This window comes from Protopterus annectens, chromosome 15.part0, assembly GCF_019279795.1.
Source record: "Protopterus annectens isolate FY-2018-M chromosome 15.part0, PAN1.0, whole genome shotgun sequence".
Classification (NCBI taxonomy): domain Eukaryota; kingdom Metazoa; phylum Chordata; order Ceratodontiformes; family Protopteridae; genus Protopterus; species Protopterus annectens.
In genome coordinates this window covers 667,774,111-667,796,463 of record NC_056749.1, presented here as the reverse complement: position 1 = coordinate 667,796,463, position 22,353 = coordinate 667,774,111, and the positions used below count along the sequence as shown (strand labels likewise).

At 40.4% G+C, this 22,353-nt stretch overlaps 1 protein-coding gene across 1 annotated transcript in view; it reads right to left on the bottom strand.

Annotated features, from left to right (window-relative positions):
- The window catches only part of SYTL4 (synaptotagmin like 4), a 975,777-nt gene that overhangs the window by 350,459 nt on the left and 602,965 nt on the right, over positions 1–22,353 (bottom strand). Inside the window, exon 5 of the mRNA XM_044057514.1 lies at positions 4,108–4,213. Within this exon, the coding sequence (XP_043913449.1) occupies positions 4,108–4,213 (106 nt within the window). The remainder of the gene's footprint in view (positions 1–4,107; positions 4,214–22,353) is intronic.

Below are 22,353 nucleotides of genomic sequence, written 5' to 3'. Positions count from 1 at the left end.
CCTACAGACTTCATCCCTAATACTACTTCAAAAACCATGTAAAGATATAATAATGGAATTTAACATGCAAAAGAAATAAACATTTATTCCTTGAAAACAGGTATGTAGGTAGGCGTTTATGTGTGAGCACTTGCATGTGTCTGGACAGGCATACAGAGACAGCTGAATAAACTTATACGTATGATCTGTCTAGCCCACCAGATTGCTGCACTTAGCTGTAACGCTGTATTCTATATGACATGTTTACTGCTGCCATGTGGCAGAAAATGTCAAATACCACTCTGAAGAAATCAAGAGTTAGAAGGCAACATCTTTTAAAAGAAAAGTGAGAGAAAAAAGTGCACTAAAAGGCAAATGGCTAACTCTGGGGCAACGTGAAAAATAAGGAAAATGGTGAACAGATGGAACAATTTCCCAAAGAGCTCAAACAAAAACTGGTGAAAGATAGCAAAAGCTCAGTGCCACAGATACTGCATATGCACTTGTGGTGCTGACGGCTTAGAAATGGGAATGGCTTCTGGTCATAAGACATATAGGCGTATGCACAACACACTGAAACTCTTCCATTCCCACCTCTCATGTGATGAAAGTCTTAAGCAAGGAATACACCTTCACCCTGACAAATAGCAGTGATGGTCACGGAAGTGGAGTCCCTGAAGTGACTTTACGACCCCACTAAGTTGGAAACCCAATCACACATCTAAGGCAGAGGAGGAAGGAAGGCACATACAGAAACACTACCTGGAAGTGTACATGCTGAAGTGACAGGAATGGGAGAATCTCAACCCGCATGGATATATGTATCCGTGCACACGTTTCACAGGTGGACAGTAAGGCTTCATTCATAACAGCAGACACCAGTGCAGTAAGTGGGTGAAGTTAACAGGAAAGAGCGATACTGGGAGCCAGAATGCAGTAGTGAGTCAAGGGAAGAAAAAGGGAATGCCGGAATGCATTGGGCAGATAAAGATAGCTTGCTGGGTAGAAAAATATGTTATGCATTAGATGCAATTTGCAGGGTACTCAGCTGGTAAGGAAATGGACAGACTAGGTGGGTCACACAGTGAACATTTTTGTTGAAGCATGTGGTTTCCTGTCCAGTTACCTTAAAAGACCACTGCACCAGACATTTACCAGCTCAGATTACCCAAACTGCTTACGGCTAGTTTGTAAAACACTTCCTCTGGAAAAGTGTCAAACTGCAGTACAAGTTGAAACAGTTAATGACTAAAAGTGGGCCATTAACCACCTTTTCAACTTTCAGTACTCTGTGTAATGGAGGTTGTCTGTGTCCTACCAACAAACATTCTACAGGTTAACCATGGAAAGTACAATAACAAGCCACAGCTGAATAAGATGTGAAGGAGTTTTAAAGTCAGCAACTCAAATCAAAGAGCAAAACTTTGGAAAAGAAAGGCACCTGCAGACATTTATCAATGTTCTACATCACGCTGCGACATAACATCTAACCACACATATATGCATGTGTACACACACACACTACCCATATGTTAATCCTCACTGTCAGGTGATTATGCCAATAGTTTGAGCTTCACTTTGAAGCAGAAACAAGCGCCTCAGCCTACCCCAAAAAGTTAATCCAGCTGCTTCGCAGGCAAAGGCAGGCACATTTCTGTTTACTTCTATTAGCACTATTGTTGAGATAAATGATAAATATGATTAAAATTAGACTTTACACAAATAGCAACATTATGCCCACTTGGGGAGGAAAGGGTGACATTTACAAGTGGACTTCGGTTCACAATGGGAGGAAACAGGACTGCACAAAAACAGTGTGATGATCTGTCTGAAGGATGAAAAGGCTCAATGCCTGGCAGACAACTGGCTGGGATTAGACAGTAAGTGTCTAAGGACAAAGCATATTAATGGACTCAATAACATGTCTACAGGAATTTGAGATACTCCAGTAAATGATTGGGCAAACTCCAGTTTATAACCTGTAGCAGCCTCTTTTATTCAGGTCTGACTTCAAGGTAAACCACTGATTCTAGAAAAAAACTTGACCTACTGCCTATTACACGAGTCATGGTATGGGGTGAAAGGGGTGGGGTCTGTCTTACAGTCATCAACGAGTGTAAATTTGGAAAGAGGGGGGATTCATTTTCCTTCCCCTTTATTGCTGCCTGCTCTGGTCTCATCTCCAGTCCCTTCCCAAAAGGCTTTTTTGTTTTTTTAACTGGATGGTCCTAGTCTGTTACCCAAAGAAGAGCAAACACTTACCAGTGTTAATTCCTACCACATTTTGACTTTAGTGGAGGAAACAACGCTCCACCTTGCATACTTCATGCACAGAAAGGCCACCTAGTCAAATGGATCATTCAGTATTTGATCCTTCATATTCTCAGGCAGGAGTTGAATCAAACCATGCATGTTTTCTTAAAACTGTTAAAACTGCATCATCCCCAGCAGATTTATCTATAGCATCACATCCACACTTTTTAGCAAGCTTGCTTAACTTACTGGATGTCTGACTTTACAGTTTCTTGCATTCGCCTTGTTCAAGTCCCCTTGGTATTGCAACATATTTGTGTGGCAGTTAACAGCTTTGATGAATCATGTTGCAGAACAATAAAACTACCTTGACAAACTAGTTGAAGGCTAGTCTCTATACTGCATGGCTGTGTCGTTATCAGATACCAGTCTCAGTTCCCTTCTTGCATCCAACGGAATGACCACCAGGTCTACGACTAAAATTCACCTTTGGAAATATTTTTACAAATGTCATCATCTTCATCATAAGAGGAACTCTTCTTTATCATGAGGACTTGCAAACCAGAGATGTTGGAGCCAGTCATTTGGGAAAAGCGAAATAGCAGCCCTCTACCATGCAACAAAAATTCCTCTCCAAGTTTTCAATAACTCTTTATGCAAAGGTATGAGCCTGAAGGACATGGAAGGGGAGCAATACACCTAGAAAAAAAAAACACTGGCTGCCTGTCTAGAAATCTCACACACAAACAGCATAGGAATAACTTCTTCACATTCACTTTCTGTGAAACAGCCAAGATTCAGCCAGCAGCCAAACAGCTGGGCACACCTTCATCAGGTTACAGAACAGCAAATAAAAGGCCTACATCCTGGTCTACAGGACAAGACACTGGCCCAGGTCAGCCTCCAAAGGGGCATCAACACACGCCTGTGTTTTAGCTTTATTAACTGGCACCACCAGACTTGTCACATGTAGGTGGGTGGATCAAGGTCACACAGGCCTTACTCGACTTTTCAGCATCCCAGGTAACTATTTTCCAGTGTTGTGTTACTTTTCATTTTGTTAATGACAAACCCCAGAAGACTCTACCTACATTAAAAGGTCAAGCACCCACTGATCTATACATAGGATTTTTGTGCTTTAAACAGTTCAGCTTTTAAAGCTTTCTTTTTGAAATACAAGTTCTCTTTCCAAGTTTCCACTTTATGCTCTTCACTCTGAAAATACAAAAAGGCACTGAACGTCCTTTGATGGAATCTTCCTATCAAAGTTGCACTTAGTTTTTCAAGAACATTGCAGGCTTCAGAAAAACAGAGCAAAAAGCTTTCCAGACCAATTTCAAAATCACTACCAGAACTCAGAACAATCACAATAAGAAATAATAGCAAGAAGAATCCCCGACAAGCCCTTATCATGCTGGAAATAGGGAAGTCCAAAAGTCCAAACTCTCTCATTACTGACATATAGATTACATATAAAATGATGACAGCACTGGCATCTCCTGCCTTTCTACTCAGTGCAAAGCTGACACCCGCAGTGTGAGGACAACACTCTTATCGGAACACCAAAGTTCTGGGAGTCAGGTCAGGTGCACTTAATATTCACCTGTGGTTAATTCTCATACATCATGAAAACTAATGCAGCAGTAATCTTTGCAATGAACATCTTGCATATAACCAAGCTTCTGCAATACCAGTACCTATGCTGAGAAAAAATTACCAGTATGTGCCCACTAAGGTAAATTTTTAAAAATACACATATTCCAACACACACAATTTCAACAAACAGCACTTTCAGCAGCAAGGAGAAGTGCCTTTCTTACCATCATGAAAAATAAATACAAGACTATAAAAATAAGTAGGCAAATATTGTCTTACCTTTGTATCCTCCTATCAGTTTCCAGAATCTTGTCTTTGCCTGTGGCCTGTTCTTTAAGCTTGTTCTGCTGTAAAAGCACCTGTGCTGTTGTTTCACGTTTGGGTGCTAAAATTTAAAATTAAAAACTGATTAATCTAACTATGTACACTATTATGTGAAACAATATACAATAAAAACAGACATACTTACAGCCTGATCAGCACTTACATCAAGACTAAACACAGTAAAACTAGCTTGATGGTGCAGCGTGCATTCTGTATTGTTGACAAATGGGGTCACAACAGTGGCAGCATTTAGCTGGTTCACTGCCCAAGGGAGAAGGCAGACTAAGGTGCTCCACAGTCCTACCACAGCAGAAGACCAAAGGAACTATAGCAGGTAAATATATACCAAAAGTGTAGAAAATAGGTTCTTTACAATAACAGCAGTCTTAGACAGATGATGAATCTGCCAGCTAACCACAAGCCACAGTATGCTCATCCATGGGGATATGAGGCACTAAGTAAGTGGGTAAGTGTGAAACCCCCAGCACCCCAACATAATAGCTTTATTCATCATTTTCTCACTGTTCCACTTCTTGCCACAAAATGGGAAATGAGTAAAGCATAAAGGGGGTTTACAATACACAGCAAACAGGTGGTCAGTTGCTTTTGCAGAAACAGTGCAGAAAATATGAGGGGTAGTAAAGCTTTTACACTGGCACTTCAATTACAAAAGCAAATCAATATGAAGACATGAAATCGTTCAAAAACTGGCAAAGGCAAATGTGTTTACTGTCATGTAATGCTTTCTGAAAAAAATGAACTAGATATGTATGCAGATACTGCATTCATTGGAACAATAAATAAATCATAGTTTGACTGGATGATGTTTTGGACCAAAGTACAATCCTGGAATCTTTTGCAAACTTCAGCTGTTATACTACACAGATATGTCATAACTTCTGTAGGCTTGCTTTATACGTATCGTGTATAAGGGTCTTTGTATATCAAAGTGTTCTTGAGATGTACCAGGAATTATGAATAAACAAGAATTTCTTCCTCCACCAATGCCTGCAGTTCAGTACCCTCTCCACATAATAAATGCACTCTTTCTTGGCAGCCAAGTGGCACCACATCACCAATGCTTCCGCATTAAGAACTCTACATTCTATCCAGACAATCCATACAGGGTAACAGTGCTTCCTCTATACAGACCACTGCTCCTGTACCACTCGGCTATTCCTATGATGCAAACATTCTCTGCTACAACACCATCACACCCAGCTGCAATCTACTGCATAACCCAAAGTACACAGGCAAAGGCCACTTACAGTAGTGCACACACTATGCATTCTGTACTACAGTACATTAATGTACTCAGCCTGTAGAGCAGCTTACTCAGAGTATGCTGCATGCATAACTGTATGCAGTGTGTGACACAAACCACCTACAGTACTCCATTAAAGTACTGCAGACAGTAATCAGTGCACTACAGCATATTAGAGCATGGAGGCTGTAACACAAATTATTTAATGTACACTGTTTGTACCAAACTACATATGTGATGCAGCACAGACCATTTATAGTGCGACCCACAGTAATCAAAGTACACTGCAGGATAGCACAGTACTCATCTCACTCAGAGTATATTACTTCCACCTAAATATATAGACAGAATGACAACAGACCACTTGGGAGTACTCTCTGAACATTACATCACTGCACTTGAAGATCATACTCAGATTAGTACTCTCTACATATTACATCACTGCAGTTATACATGGTACTCCGATTAGTACTATTTGCATATTACATCACTGTACTTGGGACACAATTCTCCAATTCCAATATCCATTCCTTCAATTCCTCTCTTTTTAACAAGTAGGAAAGCACCACTGTCGCATTTTACTTCATTACTCTGTATTTTTACCTTATTTATGTTAATCAGTGTATGAGTTCAGATACTTAATGAATGTGTTCCAAGGCTTTCAATTAAATGCGCATGATCCTGTGAAATATAACTTCTATCCAGTCCATTCCAGTTGTGGTATCTTGGGGAACAATGTGTAAATTCTGTCGGAGATCCTACTATTGAATTCACATATTCCATACTGAATATTTTCATAAACTTATTCTGAAATATACCCTCCTCTTATATTTTCCCTTCTAGGTCCCTTTGATACATCCTCAATATTGCAAATCAAGTTACAGTCCCCACCTATAAAATAATGTTCCCTGCTGAAAGCTTATTACTTCTCCCCAAATTTTCTTAAGCACCATAACAGCACTTCTCTGTGGTGTATAAATACATGCCAGGGTAATCATCCTCCCTTGCCTAAAGCCCCTTATTACCACAATCAACATAGTTTTCCCCCATTTTTCTACATGGAGACCGGGCATAGCATCAACCATAATCATCTTTCTCAATTCAATGCCGCTCTCCTACCTACTTCAATAGTCATGCCCGAATGTCACAGGTCTTCTCGCACATAATACATCCATCTCTCTGCCATATATCATTTCCTCTTGCCTTCCTCCTCTCTATACCAAATCCACTTCACCAAATTGTCTTCTGATTTCTTGCACATCTGCCTGAAGTACAGTAATCTGTTCTCTTTGAACATCCCTGCAACTGGGGCTACTTGGGATTCTGCTCTGATGCCCTCATTCCTTCATCTGTGTCATAGTATGTATCCTACCACCCAGCCCTTTAATGCCACAAATATACTGCTATTGTCTTTTTTTCTCTATCACTATTTGATCCCTCTAGCAATCAGTATTATTACTCCGCTTTTCCTTTGTTCCTGACATTCTCCTCAATATCCCTTCTGAAATCTTTTCTTCGTCAAATTCATAAGCTCGTTTCTATCCAAAAGTGTGTCTTGAAACATTGCTATTTGCACCCTACATTTCTTAATATAATTCAATACTTTGTTGTTGTCTATACCTGTACATCCATTTACATTCCAGGATAATATGTACATAGTAGCCATTATGACAAAAGCTACTGCTCCCACCTGTTGTACATAATAGTTGTTTTGAATGTTTATTTCCAACTTTTGTCTTACTTATCTTTTTATACAGTTGTCCCTTCTCATCTCCATTTGAACCTAGGTCACATACTTCAGACTGCTTGATTTAATAAAAACCCTCAAATAAAAAAACAAATAAATTTTTAAAATCCCCATTCCACTGTTAACTCAGGGCACACAAAACTATGTACATTTTCAAAAAATGTAGTTTAACCCTCCAGATAGCAGCAATTTATGCACACTCAGGTGTTACCTAATGTAACATTACGGCTACTCACGCTAAAGTGCATGCTACTGCCCATTTTCCCATTTACTCTGTTGCTTGTACTCTTCTCATCTCTCTTCACCTCCCAGATGGGAACAGCTTGCATGATTTCAGAAAAACTTTTAGTCCCAAGAAAAATGTGCACTGGCTACCTTTTAACAAAAGTAAGTTGTACACTGTTCTATTAAGTGCATTAAAGTAAAATAAGATTGCTGGGGGGACTATTTCTTACTCATGTTCCCTAATTTCTGACTTTTTTCATGGAATTACTTGCCACTTTATATTCTGCACATCTCTCAGCAAAGAATGCTCAGAACTCCCAAGATTAACTGCTTGGTCCTGCAGGCGGATTGTCTCCCAGCACTGAGGAAAAAAAAAGAAAAAAAAGGTAACAACTTTGCACAGACTTGAAGGAATCTTTATATATTTCACTCGACAAAGTACACAGACTTATGGCCAACTGCCTTCAGTTACAGACTTCATGTCTCTTACTGACAGCATTTTGCTGATGGAAAGAAAGCTAACAATTTTGCAGATTCAAGAAACTTAGTATTTCTTCATGTCTTTCATCATTCTGCCTTATTTTTCAAGCCTCTTTGCTTAAAAAAATTGTCCATAGCTCAAGCCAAGGATATCAATTCAGACATCTACTCTAGTGAAAACAAGGGAAATTATTTTAATTCTACATGTAATATAATCAGTAAACTCTTTCATCTCACCCCCACCCCAGATCATATTAACTCATACATACTTTTTTTCCAGCCTTCCTTATCTTGTTAAACAGTAAAGCCAATATATCCTATAAAAAATAAAACATACTTGATAACATTAATACTGAACACATACACAGCAGTCAATGAAAAGACTCATCCCCCTACATTTAAAATACCTCTGACTGTGCACTATGCACATCTACTTAACAATATAAGATACAATTTACATCACAAAATATTTGACAGAAGTAATTTTACAGTTTTCTCCCTGGTGTCCTGAATAGTAATGACAAAATGGAGTGTATGCTTTACAGTCCATACACACGGTTAAAGTCTATCAAGTTTCAGTTCTTACAAAGCCATATTTCACAAATCTCAGTCAAGCTTTATGGTCTCCCATTTATTCAATATTTTCAGTGTTCACGTCTTCTTCCTGATCATCTACCATTATCAGGCTCTGGTTCAAGTCCAAGATATTGCTGATTCCTCAAACTCCAACTCCTATACTTTATTCTGTCTCTCTGATATTTTTCTTTGGAACACTGGAAAAGACATCACTGGCAAAGTCACTATTTTGTTGTCAGAAGAATGAGAAGCAGAGTCCCTATCTACTTACTGGCTTCAATCTTGCTGGATATACTTTTTTCCCTCCTTAGCCTGCGCTGCAAGAAAGAAATATTCTGCTGCTTGAGTCTCACACCTGCCTCTCAACAGTCCCCCTGAGACTGGGATAAATTTGTTTCCCTTTTGCTTGGCGAGCATCAAATAATAATTTTTCACAAGCACACTGCTGTTTCCAATTTTTAATACTTTTTTGCCACAATTTTGTCAGGAACAACTCTTTCTGTTGTTAAGGCTGCATTTTTACTAATAGACATGATTCTGGCTGCTTTCCCATGGCCAGGTTAGGAGTATACACATGATGTATCCTCTCAGTTAACGCATCTTGCTGTGGAACACTGCTCCAGTTCCTTATTTGTACTTTCATAGAATACAATTTCTGTTTCTACAAGTTTCACTGGTACAGCAAAAAAGCTCAGTTTTTTCCTGTACACATCTTCTAATTCTACAACTTGAATCCACTCTTCTTGAGAAGCTTCATGCTTAGCTAGCCTTTTCTTCAACTTCTTATTTTTGTAGTTTTATTAGTTCATCTGAACATCTAGTTAGTTTCTTCCATTTTTTTTCCAGCCTTTTCTTATTGGAGTTGATATATTCCTTCAGTATCACATTTATTTTAAATACTTCTGAGTGGATTTGATCTAGTTTTCCTCTGAATTACTTACTGCCACAGCTTTCTCTTCTTTTCTGGATGACTTTTTTCCTCTGCTTTTCCAAATGCTGTCTTTGATGGCATCCAAACAAAGTACTTAATAGTGACTGAATTTAATTACACCTACACTTTTTTTAACAGCTTCTGTTTTCACACTGGGAGAGCTCAAATCAAACCAATGTTCAGTGTGCAGCCATCTTGGAAGTCTTGAAGCTCAGTTTATTCACAGTATGTTAACTATGCCAAAGTATACAAAGTTGTGGACCTGGAGATCACAAAGTAATTTACATATGTTACAACTACTGCACCAAGTACTCAGAGTAGATTACAGCATATTACAGTACAGAGGGGCTTCAGATCAGCTTTTACAGAATACATGTATCTAAGTATGCAAGCTACATGCACAGACCTCTTACAGTACTGCATATAACACTTAGACTGAACTACTGTATATAATCCTATACAGGCAGTAGCATAGCTTATTCAGAAAACATTCCATATATTACAGTATAGGTAACCGCCACTTAACATCCTTCCACACATCAGACTGCATTTACGTCCATACTGCACTAAGCAGACATAAATGCAATCAGCTATTGCGCACACAGATGTTAAGCAAAGCACAATGCAAATTATAGTATGTTTGCTTAATGTTCTATGGGATAGAACTATCTCGGATGTTAAGCGGTGGTTACCTGCACAGGGGCAATTCACTGAAAAGTACATGTCATACACCGTAGTACATGTCATACACCGTAGTACCACAAACGGTTTTCAGAGTACAACATCCACATAAGAGAACACCAACTGCGTGGTACAGATTATTCACAGTTAGATCAGAGTACACTGTATATGCTACTTTACCTCTTACAGTAATTAGTGTACACTGCCTTAGCTACATGTCTCTACATATCAGAATATACAACACACATACTATAGCATGCAGGTTGCAACACAAACCAGTCACAGTAGGCTGTATACATTTCATTACACAGGTGTCTATGGCACAAATCATTCCAGGCATACTTCATACACTACAGTACTACAGAAGTATTCAGTGTCGTATTACTGTACATATAATACAAAAATGGCACTCCTGTTTTAATCCCTGTGATGGCAGGAAGGACCACGGTATTCCTGCATGTACAATGACTCAAGCTTTACATGCCTTACAAATGTCCCATATCACATGACATTTAAAAGGAATCCATGTAGGTTTGCTTGCTTCAGCATTTTGCTGCATACAACTCTGCACTGTTGATCGGTATAAACCCTACTGGATAAGTACAATAACAGCCTAATCTACAACAGGTACAACAACTTCTCTACATCCTTACTGTGAATTACATATAGTTCATAATCTTATTTATAGATCATTAATTAAAGTTCAGTTGTACTAGTGGAATTTTTATGCTTGAATTAAGCAAATTTCTCATACCTCCTCACTAACTACTGCATAATTAATCAAACCACGTGTGTGTGTGTGTGTTTATTGTGTTATGAATTAATCTCCAGTTTATTATTTTGTTGGTGCCTAATTGCTGTCTAAACTGGTCTCATTTTGCTCTAATACTGATCCACATTGAGTGTGTGCTTACTAATTATTGTTTTACTAACTGATCTTCATTTGATTACCCACCGTTTCCTACTCACTGACTGTTTCAGTTTGTAGTTAACACCTGCTCGATGGTCATTTCCTGTCCATTGCAGTGCATGTACTACAGCTGCGCACTTGTGAATAATTCTGTTTCCCTGAACAGCCTACCTTCCCTAGGCATCCTGAGGTGGTGTAGTGACTGCGTCATGATTAGTGATGAGCCACTTATTACCAAACACAAAATATGACTATGAGAAATGCATTTAGTTTCACAAGCTGGAGGCAGATCTTTCAGAAATTGTCAAAAAGCATAAACACTATATGGTAAAGCAGAAAAATAAAACTAGCCACATTATCCAAAACACCTGACAGGGCACCTCAGAAACACAGGCTCGTACTCGAGCCCACTAATCTCACAGACACACCACCATCCATGCCCATTCCTACCACTACCCTATCAGCATATACTGTTACAAAGAATTACCACAATGCAAGTGATGTGTGCTGTAGCTTTAAGAAGCATGTCAAGGCTGTACGTGCACGTATAAATTCCAGACATGTGCAATCCCTAGTGCCATTTTGTAAGAGTAGCCAGAGTGAGAGCATGCATGATTGCAGTTGTTAGTTTGTATGCAAGTTACCTAAGGTAAAGTCAGTAAACTTCTATAGTGATGTGTTTGTACAAAATAAAGCTGCTTGAACAGAACCACAAACTCTTCTATCATGTTTAAAGTAGGAGAGCGACACAGTGTCAGAACCAGGATCGCAGAGAATAAAATCCAGAGTCATGAGGTGCAGAGATGACAGTGAAGGTAAAACTTAGAGAAGCGAGCACAAAAAAGAGAGAGAGAGAAAAGAATCATGGGTAATGAAAAGTATACAAAACAAAATGAGGTGCTCCTCACCAAAGGTCAGGCTTGCTGCTATACAATGGAACAAAAAAGATGAAAGCCACCAGACTGATAAAAGCACTTTTATTAAAACCAAATAGAGTAAATCAAAGATGAGCACTTTCAGGATATATTCCATTCATCAGGTAACTCATTCAATACAGCACACACTATTTTAAATAAAGCAAGAAGACTGCATGTGTTTCGCAAAGTGCTGTGTTTTGGCATAACTACAACTTCGTAGTGCATCAAGGGCATAACTAAAGTTATTCAAAGTATCTCAAAGCATCTCAAAGTGTGTAAAAGTACTTATATTGTGTGCTTATTACTCAGGGTTGCCAGACATCCCTATTTGGGTGGGACTGTCCCGAGATCAGCAGCCTGATACAGAATCCCGCACTGCCGGTTTAAATCCCGGGCAGCCTCCGCTTTGTTTTTTTTTTTTGATTGGCCCGTACACCGGCATACGGGCCAATCAAAACTTGCTAAACACAGAGCTTCTTGTGTTTAATGTGGAACATCGCAGTTCCGCATTAAACAGAAGTAGCTCAGTGTTTAGCAATTTTTGATTGGCCCGTATACCGGTATACGGGCCAATCAAAAAAAATCACAAAACAGAGCTAACTGTTTAATGTGGAAAGTACAGTTTTGTACCTACCATAAATGTAGATGTTCGAGTGTAGACACTGCTGCAGTCATTACACTTGGGTTATCCTGCCGTCAGGCGGTTCCCCAGTCAGCCTGAGTTCCAAAGTCTTGGTGCGGTGTCGGTTGCTGTCGCTTCTTCCCTGACGTCAGTGCGCCAGGGGGATACAAGATGCAGCCGACACCATTTTCTTCAGTTTTTCTTGCCCCAGATGTCAGGTGCCCCCAAATAGGTAGGCCTTTCAAATTGCTAGTAAAATGTGCAATAGAAAAGCAAACAACCATTTTTAATTACCAGCAAATACTCCCTTTAGGAAATAAGGGTAGAAGACCTAGGTACATACCAGAAAGTAAGAGGGGAAGGAGGGAGGGTAACCTAGACTGCAGCAGTGTCTACACTCGAACATCTACATTTATGGTAGGTACAAAACTGATCTATGTTCATTGTGTGACACTGCTGCAGTCATTATACTTGGGTGGAATCCCAAATCTGAGGTAGGGGGGATGGATCTATAAGGCATTAGGGGTGGCTATAAGGCCCTGCAGCACAGCAGTGGCAAAGCCAGCTCTGGATTTGGAATATAAAGGCAAATGGTAATGTTTGGTGAAGGTACGTACAGAACTCCATGTTGCTGCTTCTAAAATATCCTTGGTAGGCACTCCTGTGAGGTAGGCAGTTGAAGTGGCTGTTGCCCTGGTGGAGTGAGATCTAATGATGCTAGGTACAGGTTTCCCATGGTGTGTATAGCAAAAACGTATACAGTGAGCTATCCATTTTGAAATAGTCTGCTTTGAAATGGCTTTTCCCTGTGCTCCTGCAGCATATGCTACCAATAATTGCTCAGATTTTCTGAAAGCTTTGGTTTTGTCCAAGTAGAAGCACAACTGTCTGTGAATGTCCAAGGAATGTAGTAGTCTCTCCCCTTTGTTTTGTGGTTTTGGATAAAACGTTGGCAAGTGAATAGTTTGGTTTAGAGCCACACTTGATACTACCTTTGGCATAAACGTAGGGTTAGTTCTTAAGGGCATCCTGTCCTGGTGGAAAATGAGGAAAGGTTCCACTGCCATTAGTGCCTGTAATTCTGAAACTCTTCTTGCTGATGTTATTGCCAGTAGCAGAGCAGTCTTCCAAGAGATGTATTTTAATTCTGCTGTGTTAGCTGGCTCAAAAGGAGGTAAAGTTAATTTTTCCAAAACAAAGTTGAGGTCCCAAGTTGGTGTAGGCGCTAACGGGGCGATCTCATGTTTTTAGCCCCTCTGAGGTACTGTTTGAGCAAAGGATTTGAAAAAATTGGTGGATCCATGTTGTAATGAGCAGAAATGGCTGAGGCATGAATCTTGATGGATGAGAAGGAGAGGCTCTTGTCCAGCATCTCAGTTAAGTATTGAAGTATCTGAGGAATGTTTGGGACAAGAGGGTCAAGGCTGTGTGCTAGGTTCCAGGCACAGAATCTCTTCCATTTATCCGAGTAAGCTTTCCTGGTGCTAGGCCTTCTGGCCTCCTGAATGACATCCATAACAGCTTTGAAGAGAGGCAGTGCTTGCTTGGTTAAGAAATTTTCCATGCAGCTAGATTTAAGGTCTTTAGCTGGCTGTGAAGTATCTGATTGTTGTGTTGTGTCAACAGCTGTGGGATTTGAGGCAAAATGTAAGGTGGTTCTTGTGCCAAGTTCTTTAACATTGGGTACCAGTGCTGGCGTGGCCAGTCTGGTGCAATCAGGATTATCTTTGGCTCTTCCTGCCTGGCTTTTATAAGTACCTTTGGAAGGAGAGGTAAAGGAGGGAAAGCGTATACTTGTAGTTTTTTCCAGCTGAATGAGAGGGCATCCACTTTCTGTGCTTGTGGATGGTAGCTCCTTGTGCAGAATTTCTGTAGTTGGCAGTTCATTGGGGATGCAAACAGATCTATGTCTGGTTTCCCCCATTTTTGTACTATCATTCTGAATATTTGTGGACTCAATTGCCATTCATGAGGATCCATGATGTTTCTGCTTAGGTCGTCTGCCAGTGTGTTTTTCTCTCCTGGCAGGAATTGTGCCTGCAGACGAACTTGGTAGTTTAAAGCTGTGTTCCACAAGGTCATGGCTTGTCTGCAGAGGGGGTAGGAGTGTGTGCCCCCTTGCTTGTTTATGTACCACATAACTGTGGTGTTGTCTGTCTTTATTAGTAGTTGTCCTGGATGTAGCAGGTCCTTGAAAGATGTAATTGCATTTTGTACAGCTAGCATCACTTTTTGATTGATGTGGAGATGTCTTTGTTCTGAGGGCCACTTGCCCTGAATACATTTTCCTGCCGTGTGTGCTCCCCAGGCATAATCCGATACATCTGTTGTCAGTGTCTGCCTGGCTGTGGGTTGAGTAAAAGGCTGTCCCTTGTTGAGGTGACAAGCTTGAGCCCCACCATTGAAACTCCTGTTGAAGGCAAGGAATTAGTGGTACAACTGTTTCCAAATTTTGACAGTGTTGAGACCATACATTCTTTAGGTACCATTGTAGTTTTCTCATATGCAGTCTGGCATACAGAATTAGTAGTATGCAAGATGCCATGTAGCCCAAGGCCTGCAGAATTTGTCTTGCAGGGAGTTGGGTCTTTGTTGCCATTAAATGAAAATACTGAGTCAGTTGTCATTGCTTGTCTGACGTGAGATAAGCCATCTGGGCCATTGTATTTAAGCTGGCACCCAGGAATATTATCTGTTGTGCGGGCACTAGTTTTGATTTCTTTTCGTTTACTGTGTACCCTAGGCAACTTAACTTTTTTACATGCACCAGATGCTTTAGAAGAATGTCCTTGCTCTCTGCTTGGATTAGGCAGTCGTCCAGGTATGGGTAAATTTGAATTCCTTTTTGCCTGCAAAATGCAATTACTGGTGCCAGGCACTTTGTGAAGACCCTGGGCGCAGTAGATAAGCCAAAGGGCAGTGCAGAGAATTGATCGTGCATTGAACCTGCTAGAAATCTGAGGTATCTTCTGCAGTTATGTCTGATAGGGGCATGCAGGTACGCCTCAGAGGTCCAAAGTCATGAGCCAAGCTTTCTTGCCCAGCATGGGAAGAAGCTGCTGTAGTGTCAACGTTTTGAATTTCGGAATATCCAGGTAAGTGTTCAGAGAAGAAAGGTCCAGAATGGGTCTCCAGGCTTTGTCCTTTATGGGAACCAGAAAGAGTCTTGAGTAAAATCCTTGCCCTTGCTCTTGTGGTGGTCCCTTTTGAATAGCCCTCATGTCCATGAGTGCTGTAATTTGTTTTTGAGTCTCTACCCATCGATTTGGTGGCACATTTGGCATTCCTTTTAACCCTGGAAGAGTGTGGAAGTGGAACCTGTAACCTTGATATATGATGTTGAGAACCCATTTGTCTTTGGTGATGCAATGCCAATTGTGATACAAAAGAGCCAGTTTTCCTCCTAAGGGGGCTGCCAAGAGACAGCCGTTTGGCAGCTGTAGTGGGAAGTCATTGAGACTGTTTTTTATAAGGTTGAGGCCCGTCTTCCCCTTCTTTCTGGCCTGGTGTACCCCATTGTCGAGGTCTGTAAGGGCCTTGTGTCTGACCTCTACCTCTTGGACATCTATATCTGCCCCTTTGAGGTCTGTCAGTGACTGGAAAGGACTAATTTTTTGTTGGCAAATTTCTGCTAAAACGAGGAGGTTGAACCTGTAAGAAATCTTTGACCGTTTGCATAGATTTTGCCTTATCCTCCATCTTTTTTAATACCTCCTCTGCCTTAACTCCAAACAACACATCCCGCTGCAAAGGTGCATCCAGTAATTTGGCCTTAACATGATCTGGTAGCGTATGTTCCTTTAACCAAGCATGCCTTCTAATACACAGCCTGTAACTGCTGCTCTACAGGAGGCCTCTAAGGAATCAAAACCACATTGCAAAGTATGTTTTCCCACTTGTTCAGCTGCATGCAATAAATCCTGCATTTCTTTCAAATTAAGAGGATCTGAATCTGGAAACATCTTTTGTTTCAACTGAGACATTAAAAATTGCTGATATTTTAGCATGTGAAACTGGCAATTCAAGGTTCTCATGGCTAAAGTTGCAGATGTATAAACTTTCTTGCCCCATCTGTCTAATGCTCTGGAATCTCTGTCAGAGGGGACTGGGTTTTTAGCTGATGAGGCCTTAATCCTTTTGGGTCCCTGAGAAATAGTTTCAGGGTCAGCAACAGGGCTTTTGTACAGAAATTTGTGAGAGTCAGGGACTCTGTAATATCTATCTGGCTTAACTGGGGCTGGTGGTAAGAAGTTGGGGTTTAAGCTGGATTCAGTGTATACATCATCCACAATATCTAACACTGGCAGAATAGCAAGGGGTCTGTGTTGAGGCAATAAGAGAAAGTCTTGGAGCCTTTTCTTGTATTCTGAGTAATCCTGGCCTTCCCAGTGGAAATGCTCCCTCATGGTATGTAAGGTCTCCCCAAAGGAGCAGTCCTCAGGCGGAGAGGCTGATGGAATTGATTCCTCAGCATCGGAATCCTCATAAGGGGGTAAGAAATACCCCAGGTCTGAGGATGAGTCAGAGGAAATGGACACCTGGTCTGAAGATTCATAGTCTGCATCTTGTCTGGGCCTTTTATCTGGAGGGGGTTGGGACCCTCTGATCAGGGTGATTAGGTCTTCGGCCATTTTTAGCATTTGTTTCTTAGGCATGGAAGCCTGCCCTGGAAATTGCTGTGTCTGTTTCTTTGCTTTTAAGGGAGGCTTAGACTTAACAGAGGGTTTAACGGTTAACTGGGTAGGTCTGAAAACACCCTCTGAAGCTGTGGATTGTTCAGCTACTTCTGTTCACGCTGTAGGATTAAGTTTGGTAATCTAAATAGCAGGAGCATCCGAAGGACCAGCCAGCTCCACGTGGGGGTCGGAGACGGTCTGTGGTTCTATAGAAGCGGTTGTCAGGGGCTGCGTAGGCGCCTCGCTGAAAACCGGAGAACCGGCGACCGGCCTAGAAGAGGCCTCGTTGTCAGACTTGGGCCTCGGATGCCTGTCCTTGTCCTTGTGCTTTTTATGAATTCCGGTCATCGGAAGTTCCGACGGCATGGTGTAATTAAATTTTCTGCCAAAATAATGGGCAAAATCAAACAGACGTTTAATAGTGCGCTTGTTAAACCTAGCACAAAACCAACAACCAGTGACGTTGTGGTCTGGGCCTAGGCATGGGATACAGTAGGAGTGAAAATCCTTATGAGGTATTTGCTTCCCACAAGAAATACAATTATTAACTTTTACTGACATCCGTCTGAGGCAAGAAAAAAATTCCCCAACGGGGTACTTAGCTTTTTAGAAGACTTCGGTTCTGGATTCGGAATGAAAATCTCAGGAGTCAGCCGACCGGCACTGGCGAACTGCTTCTGCTTCGGGCACCACGCGGCAAGAAAGACTGAATAAAATGGCGTTGGCTGCATCTTATATTCCCCTGGCGCACTGACGTCAGGGAAGAAGTGACAGCAACCGACGCCGGACCAAGATTTTGGAACTCAGGCCGACTGGGGAACCGCCTGACGGCAGGATATCCTAAGTGTAATGACCTCAGCAGTGTCACACGAACATCTGCGATGTTCGCATTAAACAGAAGTAGCTCCGTGTTTATTTATTTTTGATTGTCCGCGCCAATCAGAAAAAAAATAAACACAGAGCTACTTTTGTTTAATGCGGAACTCTGATGTTCCGTCTTTAGCGTGGAATACCTTTTTTTTTTTCTTCTTCACTTGTCCCTACCTGGCCAGTCGGACATCTGGCAACCCTGTTATTACTGTGCATGTATTTTGAAGAGTTTATTGTGTGGAAAGTGCAACTATTTCATGAAATACAGTCAAAGTACAGACATTTCAAAAAGTTTCTTGTGCTGGGTGTGTCTATTCACAAAGTGCTACAATTACAGAGTGTTGCTTGCACTGTAAAGAGTTGCCTTGCAAGGTACTGCCATTTTGGGGACATTTCAGTGTGCTGTGTGCAGTTGTTCTCAAAGTACAATTACTCCAAAATGTTACTGAGTTTAGGGCAAGAGATGTCCAGTTTATTTGCATCATGCAGTTATTTGATATGTTTCTTACACGGATAAGAGGTGATTTCTTGCAAGAAAGAAAAAGATATTACAAGAGTATTACAGTGCCCAAATGTTTATTTCGTTCACATTGTAAAGTTGTTTGAGATGTTTCTTAAAATAATGATAAATGACTAACCATGCAAAACAATATTACAAGAGTGTTAAACTGCCCGAGAAGTTGACTTCGCAAAGTCCAGTTATTCAACGATATGAGTTTGTCCATTAGCATAATTTTGAAAAGCTCAAAAGGTATAAATTTCAAAAGCACAAGGGCACTGGACAAAGTTACAAATACTGGCTTACGTTTCTGGCATATGTGCATGTTTGTTCTCATTTGCAAAACCCTTCTCTGGTATGTGTTAATACGGTAGACGGATTTTGAAAGTCCTTACCACTTGTATTTGATCAGAATATTGCAGAGAATTAAAGAATATTTGAGCAAGAGTATATTTTTATACAAGCAGCTTATGCAGATAGAGATGCACACACCAGGGCATTCATTCTGCTAAACCTAGATGGGTCGGAGGCCATAGAAAGACCGTGTTCATTTGTGTATGCACTTGCAGTATATGAAGGAGAAGGTGAAAACAGTCATATTGTTGTACAGGCAGAATAAAAGAAAGACCAAGTGTTTGAAGCACAGTTGACAGAAATGTGTAACCCCCAGACAAATATTACATTAGAGAGACATTTGTTTTTCACGAGAGATCAGAAACCAGGGAAAACACTTGCAGCTTGTATAACTGACCTGAAAAACAGAGCCAAAACTTGTCAGTTTGGTGACTTAAAAGATGAGTTGATAAAGGACAGACTTGTGTGTGTTACTAACAGTGCTGCTGTGAGAAAGATTTTACTTTGTGACAGATTTAATGTAGAGTAAAGCCATAAAGATTTGTCAAATCCATGAGGTGACAGAAAAACACACAAGTATGCTTGTGAGTGACAAGAGCACTGTTTCATTGGCTCCAGAGCAACTGTAGACAGCATGCAACATGTGGTAAACAAAAACAGGCCCAAGCACATGGCAGCTACAGGGTTTCCGGGAAGACATGTATTTTTCCAGCAAATTCTAGGAAGGGAGCTTGCTCCAACTCAGTGCAATTAAAGCATGAGCAGCAAAACCCAAGTCGAGCTTTATCTGTCGTAACTGTGGTGCAAATCATGAGTTTAAAAGAGATAAAATAGCAGTTCAATAACAATCCAACAGACCAAGCAAGTAAGCCAGTAAAAAGTTTAATCCAATGTAAGCGCTTTCGGCCAAGTCACCAGCCTTCCTCAGACACAAAACACACTGAAATAAAAGCATATATATATATATATATATATATATATATATATTTACATATATATATATATATACATATATATATACATACATATACACACCCAATCTTGCCATGATTGAATAATAGCAACCAATTAATTAAATAAAACAATATATATATATATATATATATATATATATATATATATATATATATATATATATACACAAACCCAATCTTGCCATGATTGAATAATAGCAACCAATTAATTAAATAAAACAATGAGCTGTTGGCTATTAACTATTTCAACTCCTAATATTATCTAACCACAAGTAAAACACATACAAACCGCATATTAAAAGCTCAATATACCAGTTAATAATAAATTTATATTATATATATTTGTTACGAATATATAAAAAATAAATAAATAAATTTATTATTAACTGGTATATTGAGCTTTTAATATGCGGTTTGTAGATTCACTGCCACCAGTCAGTTACTATAAGGATCTTAAAAGGGCATTCAATTATACTGAGTGAAGTTAATATTAATACAAATGGTAATGGTGACCAAACAGCAAGACTTTCAGGAATGGCCAGAGTTATCACCAAATATGTATGTGCAAATACTATCAAAACTTAATATTTTTCTAAAAGGACCAGCCACAATGAGAAGTTTAAATATATTTAATAATAATTAATAAAAGAACATGAAATACTAAACTATTTACAGTAAACACCAGAGTTTGTCACAGGGGATATTAAAAATAACACCTATGGAAAGTTTCACACAGAGAAAAACAGTATTTAGCTAGTTTCACTATATATTCCTAATTAATTCTGTTCCTGCTTACTGAATAGAGGAAGGCAAGATGGGTGAGTGGTCCTTGTTGTCAGATTCAAGATGAAATACATAATGGTGCTGAGACTTCAGTCTCCTCTAATATTAAAACATTATTTCTGTACAGAATGACATCACATATATCAGGTCATCTGACTTCTGGTTCCATTGCAACCCCCACTGCCAGAAGCTGTCAAGGTTTAGCACTTACTTGTTACCATACACACAGACATCATTGCTCAGATGTGGTGCAGCTGCTGGAAGTCAGCTATAACCTATTCTCTAGTACAGACATTACATCGCTGGCTCCCTTCAAAACTATGGGATAACATCTTTATGGCTTAACCCATAAAGTAATTTAATTTCAAGAATATATTTTCCAAAGTCAGATGGATTAACGTCTCTCCCAGTACATTCTGTTACAATGTATACATTTAAACAGTTACAATGATGCATGCACATTTCTTTTCTGTCCAGCAGGAAACACTGTTGAGGCATTTTAACACAGGCAACTTTACAAATACATTTTTAAACACAAGCATCTGAACAAATCATTTTGAAATACAAATGGCATACAATTATTCATCAAATTCCAGCCAGCTGTGCTGGCATATGTTACACATCCACTGCCCTACTTCTCCTGCCACGGATGGCAGTACCTCCTTTCTTCACATCTCTACCCCCTTTGAAGACAAGCTAGTTTTTCAAGTGCCCCTTGAGAAATGTTGTTTGACAGGAATGAGCCTATCTGTGATACATTATCCCATACCCTGTCCTGAGAGCCCATCTGCATTGGCATTGCTAACCCCACTGTGGTGGCTGCACTGTCATATCATATGCCTGCAACCCTAGGCTCCACCTTAATAGCTTGGCATTTTGCTGGCTGGCTTGATGTAGCCATGTTAGGGGATTGTGGTCTGTAACTACAGTGAATTTCCTTCCATACAGATAGGGTTGAAATTTCTGCAGTGCCCATACTACCGCTACACATTCTTTTTCTACTGCTGCACAACTTTCCTCCCTAGGTTGGAGTCTACGGCTGAGATGTACTACTGGGTCCTCTTTTCCCTCTGAGGAAACCTGGCTGAGTAGAGCCTCCACCCCACGGTTCGAAGCATCCACCTGCACAACAAATTCTTTGCTGTAATCTGGACTGGTTAACACAGGGGGTCCTCCCAAAGCCCCTTTAAGCTTTTGGGATGCCTGCTCGCAGGCAGGGGTCCACGCTACTTTGTCTGCCCTGTTTGTCTTCATCAGGTGTGTGATGGGAGTAGGTATTGTAATATAATTGGAACAAACTTTCTATAGTACTCCGCCGTCCCCAAGAATGCCCTCACCTGCTTTTTAGTAACAGGGGCAGGCCAAACCTGAAGGTCTTCCACTTTGGCAGGTTCTGGCCTGATCTTACCACTCCCCAACTCTATGTCCCATAAAAGAGACTTCTGCCATACCCACTTACTGGGCTTAATGGTCAAACCCTGCCCTTTGTGCTCTTGCCAGGAATGGCTGTAGATAGCAACATTATCCAGGTAAGCAAGAGCATAATCTCCTGTTCCTGTTAGGTTATGATTTACCATAGGTCATACAGACTAATGTTACCAAGGTCCTGGGTTCGAGACTGACAGTGGGAATTTATTTTTTAACCTCGAAAAAGGGCATAGCAAAATTAATTTAAAATGGGTGGCGAAAGCC